Raw genomic sequence first — 20297 nt, forward strand, 5'->3', positions numbered from 1 at the left:
ACATTAAGTGATAAATGAATAGTTTATTACTTATTTTGGAAGCAAATTTTATCTAGAAAATTCAATATCACTTAATTAATTTAGACTTTTAATTTTTAGTTATCAAACATATTGGAACATGTTTAAATCTAAATTTATTGAATTTAAGTGTTGAATAGGATTATCAAACGGGCGTTGTTCTGTCTAGGAGAGTGAAAACCAATCAAGTGCTAAATATAATATGTACGGTGCACCCAAGCTAAAGCTAGATGCATTCTAGAATGAATCACTGTTCTTTGTTAACTATTAGATCTTGGTAATTATAAACTCATAAATGGAGCAAAACACTTGAATTACTAATTGATCCAAACTCACACAAAACCTAGAAATCTTTTCCAGCTGAAAATTTTGATTAAATGAATGTTATTATCTTGATTAGTTATAGCGTAATTTTCAGATATAAGTGATATATGCTTTCACAAGTATACCAACCATACCTATAACTACTCCACACCTACTAACGTGATATGAAACTAACAATAGATTTATTAAATTCTATGAAATTATATGAAACAATCCACTAAGACCACAGAGGTGCAATTCTATATTAGTGAGTTAACTCCCAAGGTTTAACACTAGCATGAGCTAGTATTGAATCACAATGATTATTGATGAAACAACAACTTTAGATAACCACAATTAATGTACCAATTTAATAATATGACTGTAGAAGCAAAAGTGTTAAATAACTTGTTCAAAAAATAAGTTCAAATAACCATGAAAATTTCATTTAACAATCATAGCAGTTCATCTATTTCCTAGGTATACAAACTACCAAAACATAAAAGTTAAAAAAACAAGAACCAAACATGTATTATAACTAAACATAAGAATCAATACAAGAAATAAAGTGATAAAAGAGATATCACCCTTGTCACTTGAGTTCCAACCTCTCCAATTTCATTCTCAATTTCATCTATATCTAGCTACATACAAGGACTAAATGAAACTAATTTTCATCCTTAATTTCTTTCATGTCTAACTATATATAAGGATTGGATGAAACTAACTATACTAAACTATACTACACTAATGAACTAGGAAGCTCTAGTGAAAGACTACATTTTGTGTAGTTTCTCTAGACTCTAAAATTAAGCAAAAATGTGTCTTGAAGGGCTTATGTATTCTAGAATCCAGCTCCAAAAAAACTTGTAAAAGTTGATGCAAATTGCTTCTTGAAATCACCAAAAGTTGATTCCTCAAGCCTCCATGATTTCTTGGGCAGTTGGTCCAAAAAGGCTATGTGAACAAATTGCAAGTTGTAGAGCAAGTTGAGAGTCAAAATCAGGGTTATGAAAGGCAAAAATGCGGTAAATTGCGGGTAAGGTCACGTAACACCCCTAAGTTTCTACTCCCCTATAGGTTTAACACATTTTGACAATTTCTAAAAACTGCAATGTTTTTGCATCAACTTGAGCTGCAAATTTCTCGATGATGGAAGATAAGCTAGCTATGCACAGAACATAAAGTTTGTAGCCCTTAATGTATCAAGAATAATCTCATTTGGGCCCTGTAGACTAAGAACTGTTTGAAACAACCCTAACTAGTCAAAACCCCATTTTAGCTTTTCACAACAGAAATGCATGACTGAATTTCAACTTTTTGACCATGAAAGCGTATGAACTAGATTTCAATGTCTACAAAAGAATTGTAGCCCTATGTCTTAACTTTAAAATTGTTTAAGAATCATCTCAACCCAATACTTGTAGTTTGAGTTATGGACAAAATACTAGAACATGTCATGTAGCCACACTTTCCTTCTTTCCTTATTTTTACACTTCATTTCCACTTTAAATGACTTCAAATCATCAAGAATTATCCAAATATTTTCTCACTTCGTTCCAATTGATGATTGTATGATTAAAACCTACAAAAACTTGAAGTTTAAACCATTTAAACACATAAAAATGTAATTTTTGACACTTAAACCACAAAATGTAAAATTCTTATTTAGTTATTAATCACTAAAATACACATATTTAGTTAAATTAAAACTACTTATTTAGTTATTAATAACTAAAACACACTAAAATTAAATAATAAAATGCATTTAAAACACGTAATATACACGCTTATTAAATCTCAAATTGAATTTCAAATCATGTTGGGGCGACCTCGATTCTTGATCCGAAATTAAATTGAAATTCAATTAATTTTTTATCAACGGTCGAGATCAACCCAAACTCGGTTAGGCCAATCCTTAAGTAGGTATACACTGAGGCGCATAAGGTATGCAAGGCAAGACAAAATGTCAGTAAAGCAAAAAAGTTGGCGACGGAGGACTGGGAACCATTGTAATCCATTTGATGAGTGAAATTTAGAAGAGAAAAAGGTTAGCGTAAAGTATGCTAGAGACCATCAAACTATTTGAAAGTGTCATATAACCCACAAAACTAACTTTTTGTTCCCAACCCATTCCACTTTTTTTAACTGTTCAAATGGCCTATTTGTTAGTTTTCTTGGTTAGAATAAACGAAAGGCATTACACGTGCTATTTATGCCACCTGACCAGGGACATTTCTGATATGTCTGAATAATAATCTTCCTCCTATATGATTAATACTTAGAGGGAATTGGTATTGTATGACCATAGTGTGATAGTTTGAATGATGTATTCACCCATTTCTGGAGTCAGATTTAATCTGTCTAGTAGAGTGAAAACCAATCAAGTGCTAGATATAATATTTACCCAAACTGGAGCTAGATGCATTCTAGAATGAATCATTGTTCCTTGTTAACTATTAGATCCTGGTAATTATACACTCATGAATGGAGCAAAACACTTGAATTAATAATGGATCCAAAATCACACAAAACCTAGTAATCTCTGAAACTAATATGTATAGATTTCATTACTTATCAAAATATCCAAAATTTACATGGTAGATTGGCCCAAAACCAAGGTATAACCATCATTTAACCAAGATATGACCATCATTCTATTAAAACAACCAACCAAGCACAAAGCACCAGCAGTCATCAAAAGTTGATCCGCAGAAAAACATACCCAGTCATCTAAAGCAAATACAAAGGATAAAATAGTGGTAGTGAGCAACAAAAGCATATCGGCTTCTTCCTTTTCCTCTTCTTTTTTGTTCCTTTCCCAGTCCAAATGTACAATATGCACAAAACCTAAGGAATTTCAATCAAAAGCTGCACGCCAGTGATACTGTGGGTTGGATTTCCAGAATCTTGGTCAGTCTCAACCAAGGTATTTTGGGAACTTTATGGACTCTATTGATTTACTTTGGTTGCTTTTATTATGAGTTGAGGGTTGTATTAATTGTAAGAAGGAAGATGAGTTGTCAAAATGGCCTTTGTCAAGTGGCGTGAGAAGCACATGCAACAACTTCCATTTATCTTCCTTTTTTTTTGTTATGGTTCGTGATTCAATTTACTCAAAAGGTTTTTACAAGCAACGGCATCATACCATAATGAGATAATAAATGTAGTATCTTATTCTGGGTGAGTGGTGATTAATCTTGTACGGTACTTAGAGCTCCCATGCACTCGTAGACAGATTTGAATGGCAATATATTAGCTAGGTTTGTCCATAAAAAGAAAAGAAAAAATGTTATTTGCATTCCATTTTTTTGTTATTTATACTTCCACCATTTGTTTTATTATATAATCTAATAAATGAAAATTATATGATTAAAATGATAGTAGGAGTGTAATTAACAAAAATGAGAGTGTGCAAATAATATTTCAGACTTGTCATTAGGCTAGATTTGCATGAGATCAACCTGATCGCCCTAAATTTGGCGGGTTGAGGCTTATGCAATTTGAGCTAAGCTGAATTGGACCCGAATTGCCACCCCTAAATTCAGTCCACATAAAAAGCCAGCTCTTTAAGGCTTCCCGATAAGGCCCAATAAGTAATAAACTAGCCAACTCTTTAAGGCTTTGCGATAAGGCCCAATAAGTGATAAAATACTCAACGACTAATAATTACTAAACTAGGTAGTCTTAAGACAACTACCAACTAAGCTAACAAGTATGAGATTATTCTTTCACTTTAAACGTACAAGTGAACAAGGTAACTTCATGGTCCATCAAATCTTCAAACTTAGCTTGTTCCTTACTTGTATGGTGAATGATCAAGGCTTGTAAAGCTTCTTTCATCTTCTTGGATCTTGATCTTGTCATCGGACCACCAATGTTGACCAAAGGATCCTTGACCCAAGATTGAAGTCGCTGCACACCCGTATCCGTATCAAAAGTGATCTTTTCTTGTTACCGAATTTAACTTACGATAATCAATACACACTCTCCACCCTACCACAAGTCTAGATGGAATCAATTCATCATTTTTACCCACAATTGTAGTTATTCCACCTTTCTTTGGTACCACATGAATTGGACTAATCCAAATACTATCGGAGATACGAAAGACTATACCTGCATCAAACCACTTAAGAATTTTATTTATTACCACCTCTTTCATGTTTGGATTGAGTCTTCTTTGTGATTCCACTACTGCTTTGCAATTGTCCTCCAATAAAATTCGATGCATGCATATAGATGGACTTATACCTTTAATATTTGAAATTGTCTATCCAATTGTCTTCTTATGTCTCCTTAGAACTCTTAACAGCTTTGCGCACTGCTCATCATCAAGGTCAGCACTAACAATTACAGGCAAAGTGCTATTTTCTCCAAGAAATTCATACCTCAGATGGGTTGGAAGTGGTTTGAACTCTAATTTTGGAGGGTCAACTTCCGAAGGCTGTGGAAGCTCTTTTCCTTGACCAAGACTTTCATACAATTTACCTCTTTTATAAGGTGCTTGAAAATCCAAATACTTGGCCAATTCTTGAATCTCTTCACAATCTCCTTGTTGCATACCTAAACTCATTAAACAATACTCAAGAGGATCGAAGTCAAAATTAATTTGGCTCATCTCTTGGGTTAGTTTATCAATTATACCAATAGAATAACCATGATCGGTGAAAGAAGGGTATTTTTGCATTTCATTCAAATTAAATTCAACCTCTTTTCACCTACTTGAAACTTAAGTTTGTCATTTTTAACATCAATAATAGTACTAGCAGTAGTTAGAAATGGTCTACCTAGAATAATTGGCATAGCTATATCTTCTTCCATATCTAAAATCACAAAATCCACTGGAACAATAAATTTTTGAACTTTTATCAATACATTTTCTAACACTTCCAATGGATATCTAATAGACCTATCTGCTAGTTGTAAAGTAATATTAGTACGTTTAAACTCATGCAAACCCAATTGTCTAGCCACCGTTAAAGGAATTAATGATACACTAGCACCAAGATCACACAATGCTTTAGAAAAATCAATGTTATCTATGTGGCGACCCCACTTCCCCCTAAGGCGAACCAAAGGGTTGGCGGGCCGTCTGCCCAACTCTCGCCAGGACTCACGCAAGCATTCTAACCCAAATTCTTTCGAAGAATAACCTAAGCTATTACAAAACAATTCTCCCGAAGAAGGCCGTCACTAAAACCACATTAACTTCAGAGATAGTAGTAATTTAACGTAGCCAATCGACGGCTCCTAAAAATCTCACGCGTTACGAACTGCGGAATAGAATCGTACCGTCCCAACTAAGTAAAAATTTATACAACAAAATACGACAATCAAGCCAAGCATCCAAATTAAGTTTTACACATTTTCTAGCTTCAAGTGGCAATCCAAAATAAAAAGTACATTATCCAAATTAAACGCATTACAGCCCACAAAAGTAGTCATAGTATTCAAATACATCCCAAAAGGAAAACATGAGTAAGTTTCAAAACTTTCAATTTCCAGAACCTGTTAAGGAAAACAAATAAACGTGGGGTGAGCTAAAGCTCAGTGGTGCCCCAAAACATGCATCTAAATGAACAAATAGCAAGAATCAATATTGACTAAGGTAAACAAGTAGGAAAGCGGATAACAACACAAGGTAGGATACAGGGGCTCTCAGGAGCCATTTTCCTCGCTTGATCACCATTCATCGTAGTTAACCCTCCGTCAACTCTCACTACTTATAGTCCATGTAGATCCTCTCATTTTTACTCCTAACCCGTCACCGTTCTTACCCCTGTCCCGGGCCCGAACGCCAACTAAGGAAGCAGTATACTCGAGATATACCCTTAGAAAATTTAGTCGAGGGATTCACCCAACGACGTTACTGCAGTTGGATTCAGGAGTCGAAGGATTCACCCAACGACGTTACTGTAGTTGGATTCAGGAGTCGAGAGATTCACCCAACGACGCAACTACATTTAGATTCACGGAAAATATGTTTCACGCAAGTCACCACTCGAACGGCTAGTGCGATAAAGTACACACTGCTCACTTCGATGGATCAAAAACTAGTTTTGCAAGTATCACATTTCAAGTCAAGAAAGCACTTTAATCAAGTAGGAATAAAACAAGTAGGGACACTCACCAAGAGTGAAGTTACTGATCAAGTTGGGAATCAAAATCTGCGTCCTTGCTAAACCCTAAAATACCAAAATTTAACTATAAGTGGGCTATACTAGTTCTAGGATTACGTAGGAAAAATTATTCTTAGTATAGCTAGTTTATTTTCTTGGAATAATTCAACAAACCATGTAGTATTAAAACTAGTAAAATACTTTGTAAAGTTTCGTTAATATTACTTTTCTTGTAAAAGTGTTACTAAAATAAATTTTACGTGAAATAATGTTTCTTGCCGAACAAGTTTTCTGCACGTCTAGTTAAAATTGCTAAAATCTCGTATTTTGGAAATTTCCTCTAGAAAACTAGCAAGGGACAGGTCTTAAAGAAAGGAAAGGAAATGAAACAAGACTTAGGGTTTTAAAAGCTAGAAAAATTATTTTCTATAACTATCAAGGCTAGTTTAAGCTAAAGGAAAATTGTCGGTTGGCAAGATTTAGGGCAAAATACTAATTACTGAATTTTATCGTTTAATACTAGCGAAAAAATATTTTTGATTAGCTTGATCAAAATTGCTCGAGTTCACAGGGTCGAAACGACTTTCACAATTTCGATCCCACTTCGAAATCACATTATGGTTCAAATTTGCCAGCAAATCAAAATCACATTTTAATAGAAAATCCCTAGGGCTTCGTCAATCATTAGTCCTGGGTTTTCAATAGATTCACTTCTGATCAAAATGGAATAAATGACCAAGGCTTCGTCAATCATTAGCTCTTGGTTTTGGCAAGTTCATATCACATCACAGTTGAAGCAAAATAAATATAAAGCCTGCAAGCAATTCTAGCAGTTAATTTCATCACACTTTAACACTTGTATAAAATCATTCAAATGGCCAAGGGCTTCATCAATCATTAGCCCTTAGCATCCAACAATTATTTCTTATAACAATATAGCCAACATTTCAACCAAACTTTTATTGTTCAGAAACAAGGATAACTTAAACATTTTCCAGCAATTGTTATTCCAAACTATCAAGAATTCCACCTCAACATTTTAACCATAGTATAATCAAATTGTTATCCCAAGGTATACGTGCATAACCCTCTTAATATTTCTTAAAGTGAAATCAATGGGCATAAAATATTTTACAGCTTGAAACAGCAGTTTTGGAACTAAAATTTGCCAAAAGAAATCTGGAAAATTCCTTTACTATCTCTATCAACACGCTTGAAAATTTTCCAGATCTACACTTCAACCTTTTTTATTCAAACCTCCAAAATATCAAATGTTTCATAGCTAAACAACTTACACAGCTTAAAATATACATTTTTCATGCATTTCAAAGCCATTATATTCCAAGGAAAATTCCAGAAACAAGTTAAAATTTCCAAAAACAAACTGAAAATTCCTGCTCAAACCTCTCGGCTATCAAGAATTTTCCAGCACTTAGGTGTTTATAAATCCAACTTTTCCTTGGCTAAAACATGGTATTAGGTACTCAAATTCTACATGCAAACACTTAGCTAGCTAATTAATTTTTCTGGTTAAAAATCAGATTCGGTTAACAGCAGAAATCATCCAAATTTCCAGAAATTGGTTCGGCTAGCCTCGGATGAGGTTGCATGCATCGGATTTCTGTTTCATTATTCCTTTTCTTGCTTAACCGGCTATTGGGCTGCATGCAAAGCTTAAACACCTAGTTTCTAGTTAGTTAATCACAGTTGTAAGCTCAGATTACTTCAAATAAACAAGATTAAAGCTGCAATTCCTAATCAACTCTCGGCAGAACCATTTTCTCCCAAACCAGATTTTCTCATGCTTTGGTTTCATCATCCAACTGCACAAACAATGCATGCATGTCCCTAGATGGCTCAATCTACCTCTGATCAACGCAATTTAGTCCAGAAATTACCTCACAGTGCAGCTTACTCACGTGGCAGAGCTGAAATTTTCTTCCTCTCGCTTCACCTTCTCGGACAGAACGAAAATGTAGCTCACTGCTCTCTCTACTCTCCTTTCTCTTGCTCAGGCCGAGGAGCTCTCCCTCTCCTCACTACCGGTCGATGTTTACTAGGTGAAGAGGTGTTGTTGTTGTGGTTGGGGTGAGATGGTGGAGGTGAAGGTGCAGACGGAACTCATGCACGGCCTCTCCCTTTCTTCCCTAGGCTCACGGACAGAAACAGAAAAAGTTGCAGCTCGCAGTTTCCTTTCTTGCTCCAGCTTCTGATCAGAAAGGAAATGGAAGCTCTCTCTCTCTCTCACTTGGTCGATGATCACGAGGTGAGGTGTTGTGGTGAGTTGGAGATGAAATGGGGTTGAGCCGCGGTAAGGAAGGTGGAGTGTTTGAGTGAAAACAAATGCATCCGGCAGCAATGAGATGTTTGGATTTGAAGGCTGGCCAATGCAGCTCGATGGTTGCATGCTTATTTCCAGGATGGTGGAGGCTAAATTTGGTCTTTTCACATTTCGTCCTAATATCCACTTACGTCCTCGATTCTAACCTAATTCCAAAATTTACCCCAAATGCAATTTGGATACCTACTATAATGCTAATCTAGCAAAATTCAATTATCGAGATTTTAACCTCCTAAGTGCACCCAATGTACTTGTAACGGTTTATCAAAAATATATCAATTCATCTTAATTCTAAGGTTCCTATTAACACTTAGCATTATTAACGCTTAAGATTAGCTATCGGAATTCAAAGAAATTAATTGTTATATCAATGAAATAATTTACCTTTGAAATATGAATTTAATGTAACAAAACTAGGAAATTTAATAATTTAGCACAATTCTTTCATTTTGCACATAAAATTTATTTCTACGCACTTATTTAAAAACAATTAGACTTAATGCTAAAATTTATTAAAGAATTAAAAATGCAAATGAAATATGCACTTTTTTTTTAAAGATTTTATTGATTCTAAAATGGACAGAATACAACTCTTACCGCAATCTTCTCCTGATATATGAAATATGCACTGATATTTATATATCTATTTTCAGGGTTCTCACATCCTCCCCCCCTTAAATGAATTTCGTCCTCGAAATTTACTTTTTTTTCGACTAAATCAAATGACTCAATTATGTAGTTCAAAACTCGAGTACAAAGATATATTTTCTATAAAAGATTTCACTCACCAAATTGTCGTACTCAAATTGTCCAAAATTATTTACTAGTGTGTGATTTTCAAAATTAACAATTTTAGAAATGACCCAATTCTTTTGTCCCAAACCAAAAATCTTATTCGTTTGAGGAAAGCTTGTTCACGTACCTTTCGTAACCAAACTAATAACAGAATATCAAATACACATTTGGAAAAATTGTGGTCTACATACATATAAATAAAATGCCTATTCGAATGGAAGACAAGAAGAAAAGAAATTGGTTCTGATCTTGATAGTCAAAATTTCTAAATGCATTCGACTTTTGATAAGAAGTTTAACATTTGTTATTTGGACGTTTGATCAAGAAAAATCATTATCATTTTTGAGAATAAAATGCTTTTAAGAAAATAAGCAGACATGCAGGTTCGTATATACTTAAACTTTGGTCCAAAGCCTCTACTCTTCACACCTAATCTGAGAATTAGCTTTTATGCCACATAAAACTTAACTATTTACTCTCCCATTTCACGACCAATATTCATTCTTATTTATAAGAGAAGTTCAAATATTCGTAAAAGTTTAAAACATGCCTATAGGGCCAATCACAAGATATATGTAAAATAATCATTAAGTTCACAAGGAAGAACCTCACTAGTTACTCAACCAGGTCAATTCATCATAATACCAGTAGATCTCATCTCCTCGTTCAGTTTCAACTTAGATCAAGTGCTAGGATCCCATTGGATTGTACAAGACTATCTATCAATCTTTCCTTCTATTATCTGTACAACTCTTCTAACGGTTTCAAACCATTAATATCCTTTGACGAGTTAATCTTAACTTTTTCTCGTGTCTCTTTTCAAGTTCACATCGAATCAATATTTTCAAATTTAAGGCCATAAAGTTTAAAAGGACACTTTTATTTCAAACTAAACTTGTTTGTATTTTTAAGTTTCATAAATCCAAAAAGCACCAGTCCTATACCACTCAAAAATTCTACATTTGTCCCAAAAGGCATTCTTTCAAGATGAAATTTGTAAATAAATGGATCTTGACCTTAAATTACAGCTTTAACAAATAGGAAAAACAAGAATGGATTTGACATTTCATTTATCTTAGGAAAATTTCCGATGCTCATAGAATTTAAGAAAATTTGGAAATTTTTACACCGTGAAAAGAGCCATTGTCAACTCTTAAATCTAATAAACGAAACTAATTAAATTTTTTTTAATGATATATGTATGAGTATATATGTGTGTGTGTATATATATATATATATATATATTACACCAATGCATCACAATTTTTAAAATTGTACGGTGTTCCTTTTTGGAACAAAATTTTGGCAAAACCAGGTTTAAAAATTATTTCCTTTCAACTTCAAATTTCATTTTCAAGAATCAACGTTTAAAATATTAAGCAAAATTTTGCCAATGATTTGTAAGAAAACAGGGCTAAAGGTAACTAAACATGTTCGGCCAGTAGCGATACTACCAAAAATTTTCACCGATCCTATCATCACTTCCCTATTATAATTCATCAATCTCATGAATTAACCACAATATCCCATAATCAACATATATCAAGCTCTCTTATCTTATCCGCCAAGATTCACCAAAATTTTACACTATGAAGCATAGAGAATTCCCGAGGCATCTAGCCTAGTAATCAAAGTCCAAGGAATCTCTTCCATAACCCAAGCTCAATTAATCGGGAATCATTGAATTTAACCATAAACTTGTACATCTAACAAATTCAAACACCTATCTCATCCAAAACTCCAACCCTAATTATAACAAGTCTTAGATCTCCAAAGTTTACCATAAATTTTGTCACACTCGCACTAATTGAAACTTCTTAATAACATCTTATCTTATCCACTAATTTACCTCCGTGCAGCTACTCGTTTTTTATTCTTATAATTCAATATATACTCCACTAGTTATCTCTTTGCCATCATTCACTAACCCTCAACTTTATTTTCCAATTCACTCTCTAGTTGACTAAAACTAGTAATATCCATTCTTAATTTAGCAGTTTTACCTGGTGGAAAATATTTGTTCAGAAATGCTCTTGATAAATCATCCCATGTGGAAAAAGTGTTAGGAGCATGAGAGTGCAACCAGATTTTTGCTTTATCTCTTAAAGAAAATGGGAACAACCTTAACCTTATAGCATCATTACTAACTCCATTCATTTTAATGGTATCACATATTTCCAAGAATGTAGCTAAGTGTGAATTAGAATCTTCTACTGCATTACCTCCAAATTGAGATTGTTGAACCATTTGGATAAGTGATGGTTTAATTTCAAAATTGTTAGTATTTACCGTAGGCCTTGCTATGCTTGTTTGAGACCCTTGTGTTCCCGGTAGAGCAAAATCTCGTAGAGCTCGCCTATTTGCTTCATTTTCGGTCATCTCTTCTTCAAATGGTAGCTCTATTAAGATTTCCTCTATCGGTTGCCAAACCTCTTGTTCGTCTTGCTGTGGTGTATGCCTCCTTTGTCTACGTAATGTCCTCTCAATTTCTGAATCGAAAAGTGCTACTTCTCGAGATGTCCGGTGCATACACTACAAACAGAAATAAGAGAGATTATGCAACTTTTATTTATCAAAAACTGATTAAAATGTAAAATTAGCTATAGAAAGCTTAACTAAAAAATAAAGATGTCTAAATTAATAGAGATGATTAGACCCTAATATTGCCGCTTCCCGGCAATGGCGCCAAAAACTTGATGAATTTTTTTACTACAAGTGTAAGTTAAATCCGAATTTATACCTATTTGACTGCAAGTATACAAGCCAAAATCGTAATGTAGAGTATGTATCGGGTCGATCTCATGAGAATCAACTTAAACAATTACTAGATCCTAATTTACTCTATTATTTAGACTCACAATATATTTGAACAGAAAATTCAGAATTAAATCTGACTACAATCTTTTTACTATCTAAAATCCTTAACTAGATAATTGCAATATCACAAATGAAGAAAAATTCACCAAATACTTGAATCTAAGGATGTAGATTCCACTTATAACACAAATGATCCAAATGAATGAATTTAATACTTGTTACTACTCTTGTTTAACCAGGGATTCATTTTCAAAATTGCCAAAACTTCATTCTCAAGATAAAATTGGTCTAAAAAGCTTAGTTTTTGTGACGGCCCCACCTCCCCCTAGGGCGAACCAAAGGGTTTGGCGGACCGCCTGCCCAACTTTCGCCAGAATTCACTTACTCACATCAAATAAAATAAGGTGCAACCTCAATAATAAACGAAATAATAGTTCCCAAACTTGGGACATACAAATACATCAAAAGATTGGAATTCTGAATAAACTCAACCCTAATCGAGCAACTCGTGTGAGTACATTTACAAAAGTCAAAAACTAGACTACGCTAGTCTGTACTGGTCCCACGCCTCGCTCGTACCCCCTGTAAGGAAGACAAATGGCGTGGAATGAGCTAAAAGCCCAGTGAGGTTCCAAATAGCAAATCGACCATTGTTTATCAGTACAAGATTCAATGTAGTAACGAATGAGTATGAAAAGTTCATAAAATTGAGCAATAACACTTCAAGTAGCAAATCTTAAAATGAGCGAGTGTAAAGTTTAAAAACGAAACAATAATACGATAACTACTAATCATTCCAAGTATAAGGATACGGATGGCTCTCAGGAGCCAAATTCCCATTGCATCACCAGAGCTTGATCAAGTAATAGTTGATACTCCGTCAACTTTCAAGTAACCAATCCCATAGAGCATCACTTAAACTACTCTCCGTCCACCATCCAAACCCCCTACTGGGCCCAAAATCCTCAATAAACACGGGTGGTAATATTCGAGTATACCGATTAGTCGAGAAAATATCACTCCACACGACAAAACAAAAGACCCAGGATTCGTTACCCAATCGACCAAACCTTTGCCGGCTCGACTCGAGTAACTCGCCATAGGGTTTCTGGAATTCCAGGAAGTGCGCACCATATACACAAATATATCAGATCCATTGCAACCATAAACAATTATATCTCATATTAGGGCAAGTGCGATAAGGTACACTCTTGCCCGACCAAAGAAATGATATATCATTAAATCACATTGGTCAAGTATTGAAAACAAGTTTCCAATTCAATCAGGTATTTAGAAGCACTCAACAAAATGTAGTGCTTTTCAAAAATCACGTTCAGGTCCAACTCCTTAGTTGGAGTCCAAATTTGCGATAAAATATCATTGACAAATGTAAAACTCTCTAGAGTTCGAAATATAGGAGTTTCGCTTCAAGAAAATCAAGTAAATGCAACTCGTTCAAATAGTATTCAAGATACTTATCAAATCCCGAAAATTTATACTCGCTCATCTAGTTTCGGTAAAAAAGCGGTTAAAACTTTAGAACTCCCATTGGAGTCAAAAGAACGAGTAAAACGTATTTCTATTGATTATTACTTTCATTTTCCAAGGGTACAAGGTCGGCCAAATTCTAACTTATATACCTCGATAAAAGAAGACGCAAATATCCTAGATAGCTCAAGAGGTACTCGCTCTCAAGCCTTACTTAAGTCGCAAGTATATCTACCTAACCCTCGAGCGTAAATTTGGGTAGCACGCCCTTTGTATTTATCTATTTTCTAGCCATTCATGGCTTTATTCTTTTCCTCAATCAGTCCCAAAGTCACACACAAAATAATCTCATTTCAATAACCGTTTAATAGGCTCAAAGTCATACAAGTACCAAACCAAGCTAGGAACATGTGCGGAAATGAAGTTTGAGTCAAGAAACAAAAGACAGATTTGACGTTGTTTTGCATAACGCACACAACTGAGGCTATGCTTATCATATTGGGATGTAATCTATACCGTTTCGAAGCTAAGACCAAGATCTACAACTTTGATGAAGACCACTCAGTCCAGTTAGTGGTGTAGCTAGGTCAAAATTTCAATGTACCAGACTAGAATCTCACAAACAAGTTAGCTGACCGCACTATGGTTACACGACAATAACTCAGGCTACCAAAGTCCGATTGAGGCGTTTTCAGGGGCGTTGGAAAGATAAGACATAGGGGTAAAAGTTTCATGTTTTGGCCAAAGATTGGTTTGATGCGAATCGAGGTGAAAAAATGCAACCAACGTGAGGCAATGTCAAAACTGTCTGCTGGACTCCACCTAGGGCAGTTTCAGGGGTATTTTTGTCTTTTCATGAGATACAATGCTCGGATTGGGGTGCAATTTTGTAGAAAACTATAAAACATTACTCTCTACAACTTTCATGTTTTGTGCTAAGCCTAATTAGACCTCTATCAAGGTGAACTAAAACTAGGCAGAACAGGGCACTAAGGATTTTCACTTCTGGAATTTTGCTACATTCAAGGTATAATTCACATTTCTAGCTTAAAACCATCACTACCACCTCATATACAAGCTTATGTACATCATATACCATCCACACAATAAGAAGTAGGGCTGAACATTATAAAAACCTACCTTACTAATGCACCCAAAATCATCACAACTACTTGTATAGCTACCAATTTAATCAAAACATGAGTTGTATAGCAACTTAAGCCCAAAAACAAAGAACCAAAGATAAGGGACAGCCAATATACCTCAATAACAAGCTTACAAAGGATACCCTTGCAAAGTTTAGCTTCCAAGCTTCCTAAGCTCCCAAACTTGTGATTAATCGGTTTAGTTTTTCTTGTTTTCACTCAAAATGTTGGATTCAAGGTTGGAAATTGGAAAGCTCTCTTCACTCTTCTCCCTCTCTTGCTCTCGGCTGGTATTCTGAAATTATGGAGGAAATTGGTTGGTTTTTGGTGTAAATATGGTGTAAATTAGTTAGTCAACAATCCAATGGAAGACCGCCACTTGTTGCTTCAAGATTCATTCTTAAATTTTTTTCCTTTTTCCTTGTTTTTTTGGTCAAATAATTCAGCCACTCCATGCTGAGATTGAAGGAGATATTTTGTAATAATATCAAGGATATTTTAGGGTAGGAAAGTGTTGGTCAAGTGGTGTGTCCAATCGGTAGTGAACGATACCCGTCGATTCGAGCCGATTTTCCTTAAATCGCGTATACTAGGGTTTTAACTTATAATTTACTTACTTATTATTATCACTTCTACTCACACACTTAACAACACCTAAAACTCACTCTTAATCACCAGATTTGATCCACACTCCGCACCGGATAGTCACCCTACGGATAGACGTAAAAACCCTAGTTCGCGCTTATAACTTGAAATTGAAAAGAGAAAACCCTTACTTCTATATTCATTTGCACTTATTGTGGGGTGATTGGGTAGTAGGGCTATTATAAAGTAATAATTTCCAAATAAAAGGGAATTTTTTTTAAAAAAATATATAAGGAATTTGCAAGTCCTCACAGTTTTTCCTAATCTCTTGGTGAAAACTGAAACTACTCTTGTTCATGCATGAAATGCAGATTTAATCCACTTGAATGTATTTCTATTCTCATGAATATACAACTCAAACTCTACTCATGTTATTCCATTGTTTTTACCATTTCTCAATGAGTAATAACAACTATAAACCTACTATTGGTGATCAAACAACAACAAGGTGTCAAGCATACATAAGTAAACAAGTTAATACAAGATACAACAAGTATAAATCACATTCAATTTATATCACTTGGCCATAAGTTTCATCTACTCCCTAGATATAGAACTCAGTGATAATGTAATAATCAAACTCATAACTTCATTAATGGAAAACATCTCAGTTTACAAGTACAAGAAAGATAAAGAAAAGCTTAGCCAAGTAATGGTGAAGCCCTCTAAAAATCTGCTATGTCTTATACTAGATTATTACAAGATGAAGCCTCCAAGTGTTCCTGCAAAATTTACTAGCTAGAGAGAGTTTGCTATCAGAAAATCATCTACATATATCCTCCTCTGACCTCCCCAATGTCTCTGTATAAAAGCTGGTCCAAAAACTCCTTTTTCCTGGTCAAATATTCCCCCCTTTGATTCCCAAATTTGAAGCTTGTTTAGATAGTCAATAACCAATGTTTTTGACTTGAAAATAAGCCACCTTTCTTGCCCTTTTTGTCTTCTGAAGCATGTGCACCGACTTCCTTTGCAACTTATAGCTGGAAATTAGTATGAGCACAAGAGAAATGGCTGAGCAAATTGCAGATTTTCAGCTACAAAATGCGACTACACAAAACGCGGCATCAACCCACGTTTTGTCAACTCGTGTTTTCAACTATGTGAAATTGGCCTCGCTTCAACTGTGATTTTCTCTATGATAGAGGCCGAGCTAGCTTTTGTACAAAACACAAAATTGTAGGCCTTTGAGTTAGCTTCACAATGCTTCAGGAATCATCCAAATCAGAGTGTTGTAGACTGAGATATGATCAAAATACGGTCACCTAGTCAAACCCCTGTTTCAATTTTCGTCCATAGAGTGCAGCTTCTGTATTTCGACTTTTTGTTCATGAAAACAACCGAATTGGATTCCTATGTCTTCATACGAAATCTAGATCTCTTTCTTAGCTTTAAAATGGTATAAATATCACCTCAATCCAATATGTGTAGCTCCAGATATAGCCAAAATACGAAAATGTGTCAGAGTTGTTTTCACTTGCATTTCTTCAATTTACTTCATTTCTTCTTTACCAGTTAAATTCATCACCAATTATCCACTTTTCACCTCAGTTGACATCCTTTGGTGATTGAATCATTAATCCTGCATGAAAATGAATTTTTTACCATTAAGATTAATAGAAATGCAATGTTGGCCACTTTAACTTTAAAATGTATATTTTTACCAAAACCCTAACTATTTTAGTTATAAACTTGATTAAATTACTGAAATTTTACTAATAAATACACTTAAAAACATGTAAAATATACTCTCATCAATGTTGCTCGCATTAGAGCCACTTCAATGTCATTGAGCATTCATTTCAGTATCAAGAGACACTCATTTCACTGTCATTGTACATTCATTTCAATATCATTGTACATTCTGCCAATTCACCTCCTTATGTCTTTCAAAACAATAAACAATTCCCTACATTCAATAATCAGTTCAATAATCTCCCAACCTCATGGTAATACTCGAGTATACTGAAAAAGTTACCCAAATCTTTTGTCTTATCTGACCAAGCTCTTTGCTAGCTCGAATAGTCCGTTGAACAAAGGATTTTGGGATCCAGTTCAGCCGATGTAGTAAAGTACACATACAGCTTATATTCATGCACATTTACAGTAATATTTAGTCAATTATCAACCTTAATGCTTAACTAAGCTGAGTGCGATAAAATACACTTTCGACTTAGAAGGCGAGGGACAATTAAGATACACTTTATAATGAATCATTTAGTAATAATTCATGATAAGTACATTTGTCACATAATTTCACTTAGATACACATAAACAGTTAAACACATAAATTCGAAAAACACTCACCAATTATTCAAATAATTTACTCTTGAGCCTCGGATTTGTTTCCTGGCTCGCGGCTATTTCCTGAGATAAATATATAATTCCATGGTAAATTTACAATTTGTAGATGTTCACCTATTATTTAAATTATTCGAATTAGGTTTGACTTTAAAATATAAAATATAACATATTCAATATTTATTCTACCTTATTGTTTAAACTATTAAAATCAAGTTTGATCTTAAAATACAAAATATACGCAATATTTATTCCCCAATTTATTTCAAGACTTATTGACTTTATTATCTTAAATCAAGAAATATACATACTCTCCAAATTAATAATTTAAAAAATGTTTACATTAGGATTAAATTATTTTCTACTCAAGATTCTAAGTTTAAAGCTTAGGAATATTCCATTGGTTCCCTTTTTTAAATTAGTTAAACTCTAAGTTATTTGTAAATTAAATTTTATTCCACTACACTCGTCCCTCAAATTTATAGATTTTAACATATGTGTAAAGACAATATTAAGTGATTAGAAGCCAATTTAGGTATATAACTATCATGAGTTTTCCTCTCATTTGCTTTAATTTAACTCTACTCGTGGAACTAGATATAGTCGTTAAATCTCAGACCAACCGTAGCTACCATTTATGAAAGCTTACAAGGTTGGAAATTAGAAGAAATGCTGGTTAAAAGTTGGTTTCTCACGGCCAGCATCTTAGCAAAGTACATTCGGGAACAAAAGGAAAGGCAACGAGAAAGGCAGCTTTGCCATCTTCTGGTATTCTGATCATAACTGGAGCTATGGTTATCGGATTGAGGTGAATTTTATAGCGTTTCGAAGCTAAGACATAGAACTACATTTCTTATGGAGACATCGACACTCAGTTCTCAGTTCTCGCATTTTCAAGGTAAAAACTGTACGGTCAGAAGCACCTTCTGTTTCACTCTCTCGGCTGAAGCTAAAAGAATTTCAGCATGGCTTAGCAGCTGCATTTTTCCCTTTTCATTCCTCCTCAGTTTTCTGTTCTAGATTATGTAAAAAGCATATTGATTCATCTTCAAGTTAACTTAAGCAAAACGGGGAAGTTTATGCTCAAAACTCAAAAGGAAAGCTGACTAAAATTCAGCTCTGCGCAAGGCTGCAAAACTGATGTACCGCAGCTTGCCTCAGAGTTCTTTCACGTATGGTTCTCTCCATTTCACACTCATTAACCTACGACTGACCCCTTAAACTGAAGAAGGAAACAAATAATCTGTTGCATGCATCCCATAACGTTATTAACCCAAGAAATTTTGACATCAGTTGCAAGTTCCAGCTCAACACTCAGGTTCTGCAATTTTTCTGAGATTTCACAGTTATTGCCCGGCATTTACTTCAGCTACAAGCTCTTCTCACTCTAGTTATCAACCCTGCTCTAAGTTCTCAGGTAAGACAAGAAAAGAGCATATAGTTTGAGGTTTTAGCGGAATATTTCTCCCTACTTTCGGTTAACAAGCTGCATGATCAGTTTTTTTTTCCTCGGATGGAGCTGAATGGTAACCACTCCCTAAACAAGTTTTCCCTTCAATCAAGCTGAATTTTTCTTAGCTACATTCCAGCATTCCACAGTAATATCCAAGTGTACTAGTTGTTTAGAAGGTTATTGCTGTCACGTACCTCGTTCCTTCCTCCTAACGTTTGAAAAAAAATGCAGATCGCACGTTTGGTTTCCTGCTCCTAGCTTCGTCCCTCTAACTCTTGCACTAGCTCTCCCTTTTTTTCTCACGTTTGGCTTGCGGTGTTGAGGCTACCAGCTGAAGAAATGAAGCGAGCCAGTGCCTCTCTCTCACTCTCACTGTCTCGGTTGCAGACTGGAGGCAAAGAGAAACCAGAAATGTTTTCTTTTCCTCTCACTCGATTATGTATGAGCTGAATGGGTGTCCAAATCACTCTCTCAGCTTTGCTCCTAGTGCGTGGTTGGTAAGAAAAGAAAAGAAATGTTTTTTCTTCGCTCGGCCACCGCCAAACAATGTCACCGCTGTCTCTTTTCTTCCCTGATCATCACTTCACTTAGCAACTAAATGGGCAGCTGTCATCCCAGGTGTTATTCACCGCCCCAGCACACAGCCAACCTACTTGTTTTTGTTTTCCTTCCACCGCTTAGATAGCTTCCATTCGGTTCCAATTCACTCAAGTATTATGCCTCTTTCTGTTTCATTTTATGTAGTACGTTAGTTGGTTTCTTGGCTGCATGGAAGATTAACCAAAGGTCGAAGGTTGGTTTGGTCTTTTTAATTTTTGTTCATTTGTTTGCCAAGAGTCCGTAATTTTATTGTCTCACACATTGATTCAAAA

General features: G+C 34.8%; 1 protein-coding gene across 3 annotated transcripts; it reads right to left on the reverse strand.

The window, feature by feature from the left end:
- Window positions 1-5665: 5665 nt before the first annotated feature.
- On the reverse strand, window positions 5666-20000 carry LOC140035369 (uncharacterized). Of its 3 annotated transcripts, XM_072076058.1 has the most exons (6): window positions 19620-20000; window positions 17979-18038; window positions 17149-17253; window positions 11869-12111; window positions 6455-6509; window positions 5666-5832 (listed from the first exon to the last, which is right to left on the reverse strand). In XM_072076058.1, the coding sequence occupies exons 3-6, from the start codon at window positions 17152-17154 to the stop codon at window positions 5819-5821; spliced, it is 318 nt and encodes a 105-aa protein (XP_071932159.1). In that variant the 5' UTR covers window positions 17155-17253; window positions 17979-18038; window positions 19620-20000; the 3' UTR covers window positions 5666-5818. The 3 variants fall into 3 exon arrangements, 2 of the variants coding, with proteins under 2 accessions (XP_071932159.1, XP_071932160.1); XR_011839507.1 differs by lacking the exon at window positions 17149-17253; XM_072076059.1 differs by lacking the exon at window positions 17979-18038.
- Between the last annotated feature and the right edge of the window lie 297 nt (window positions 20001-20297).

Source organism: Coffea arabica, chromosome 2c, assembly GCF_036785885.1.
Source record: "Coffea arabica cultivar ET-39 chromosome 2c, Coffea Arabica ET-39 HiFi, whole genome shotgun sequence".
NCBI lineage: Eukaryota > Viridiplantae > Streptophyta > Magnoliopsida > Gentianales > Rubiaceae > Coffea > Coffea arabica.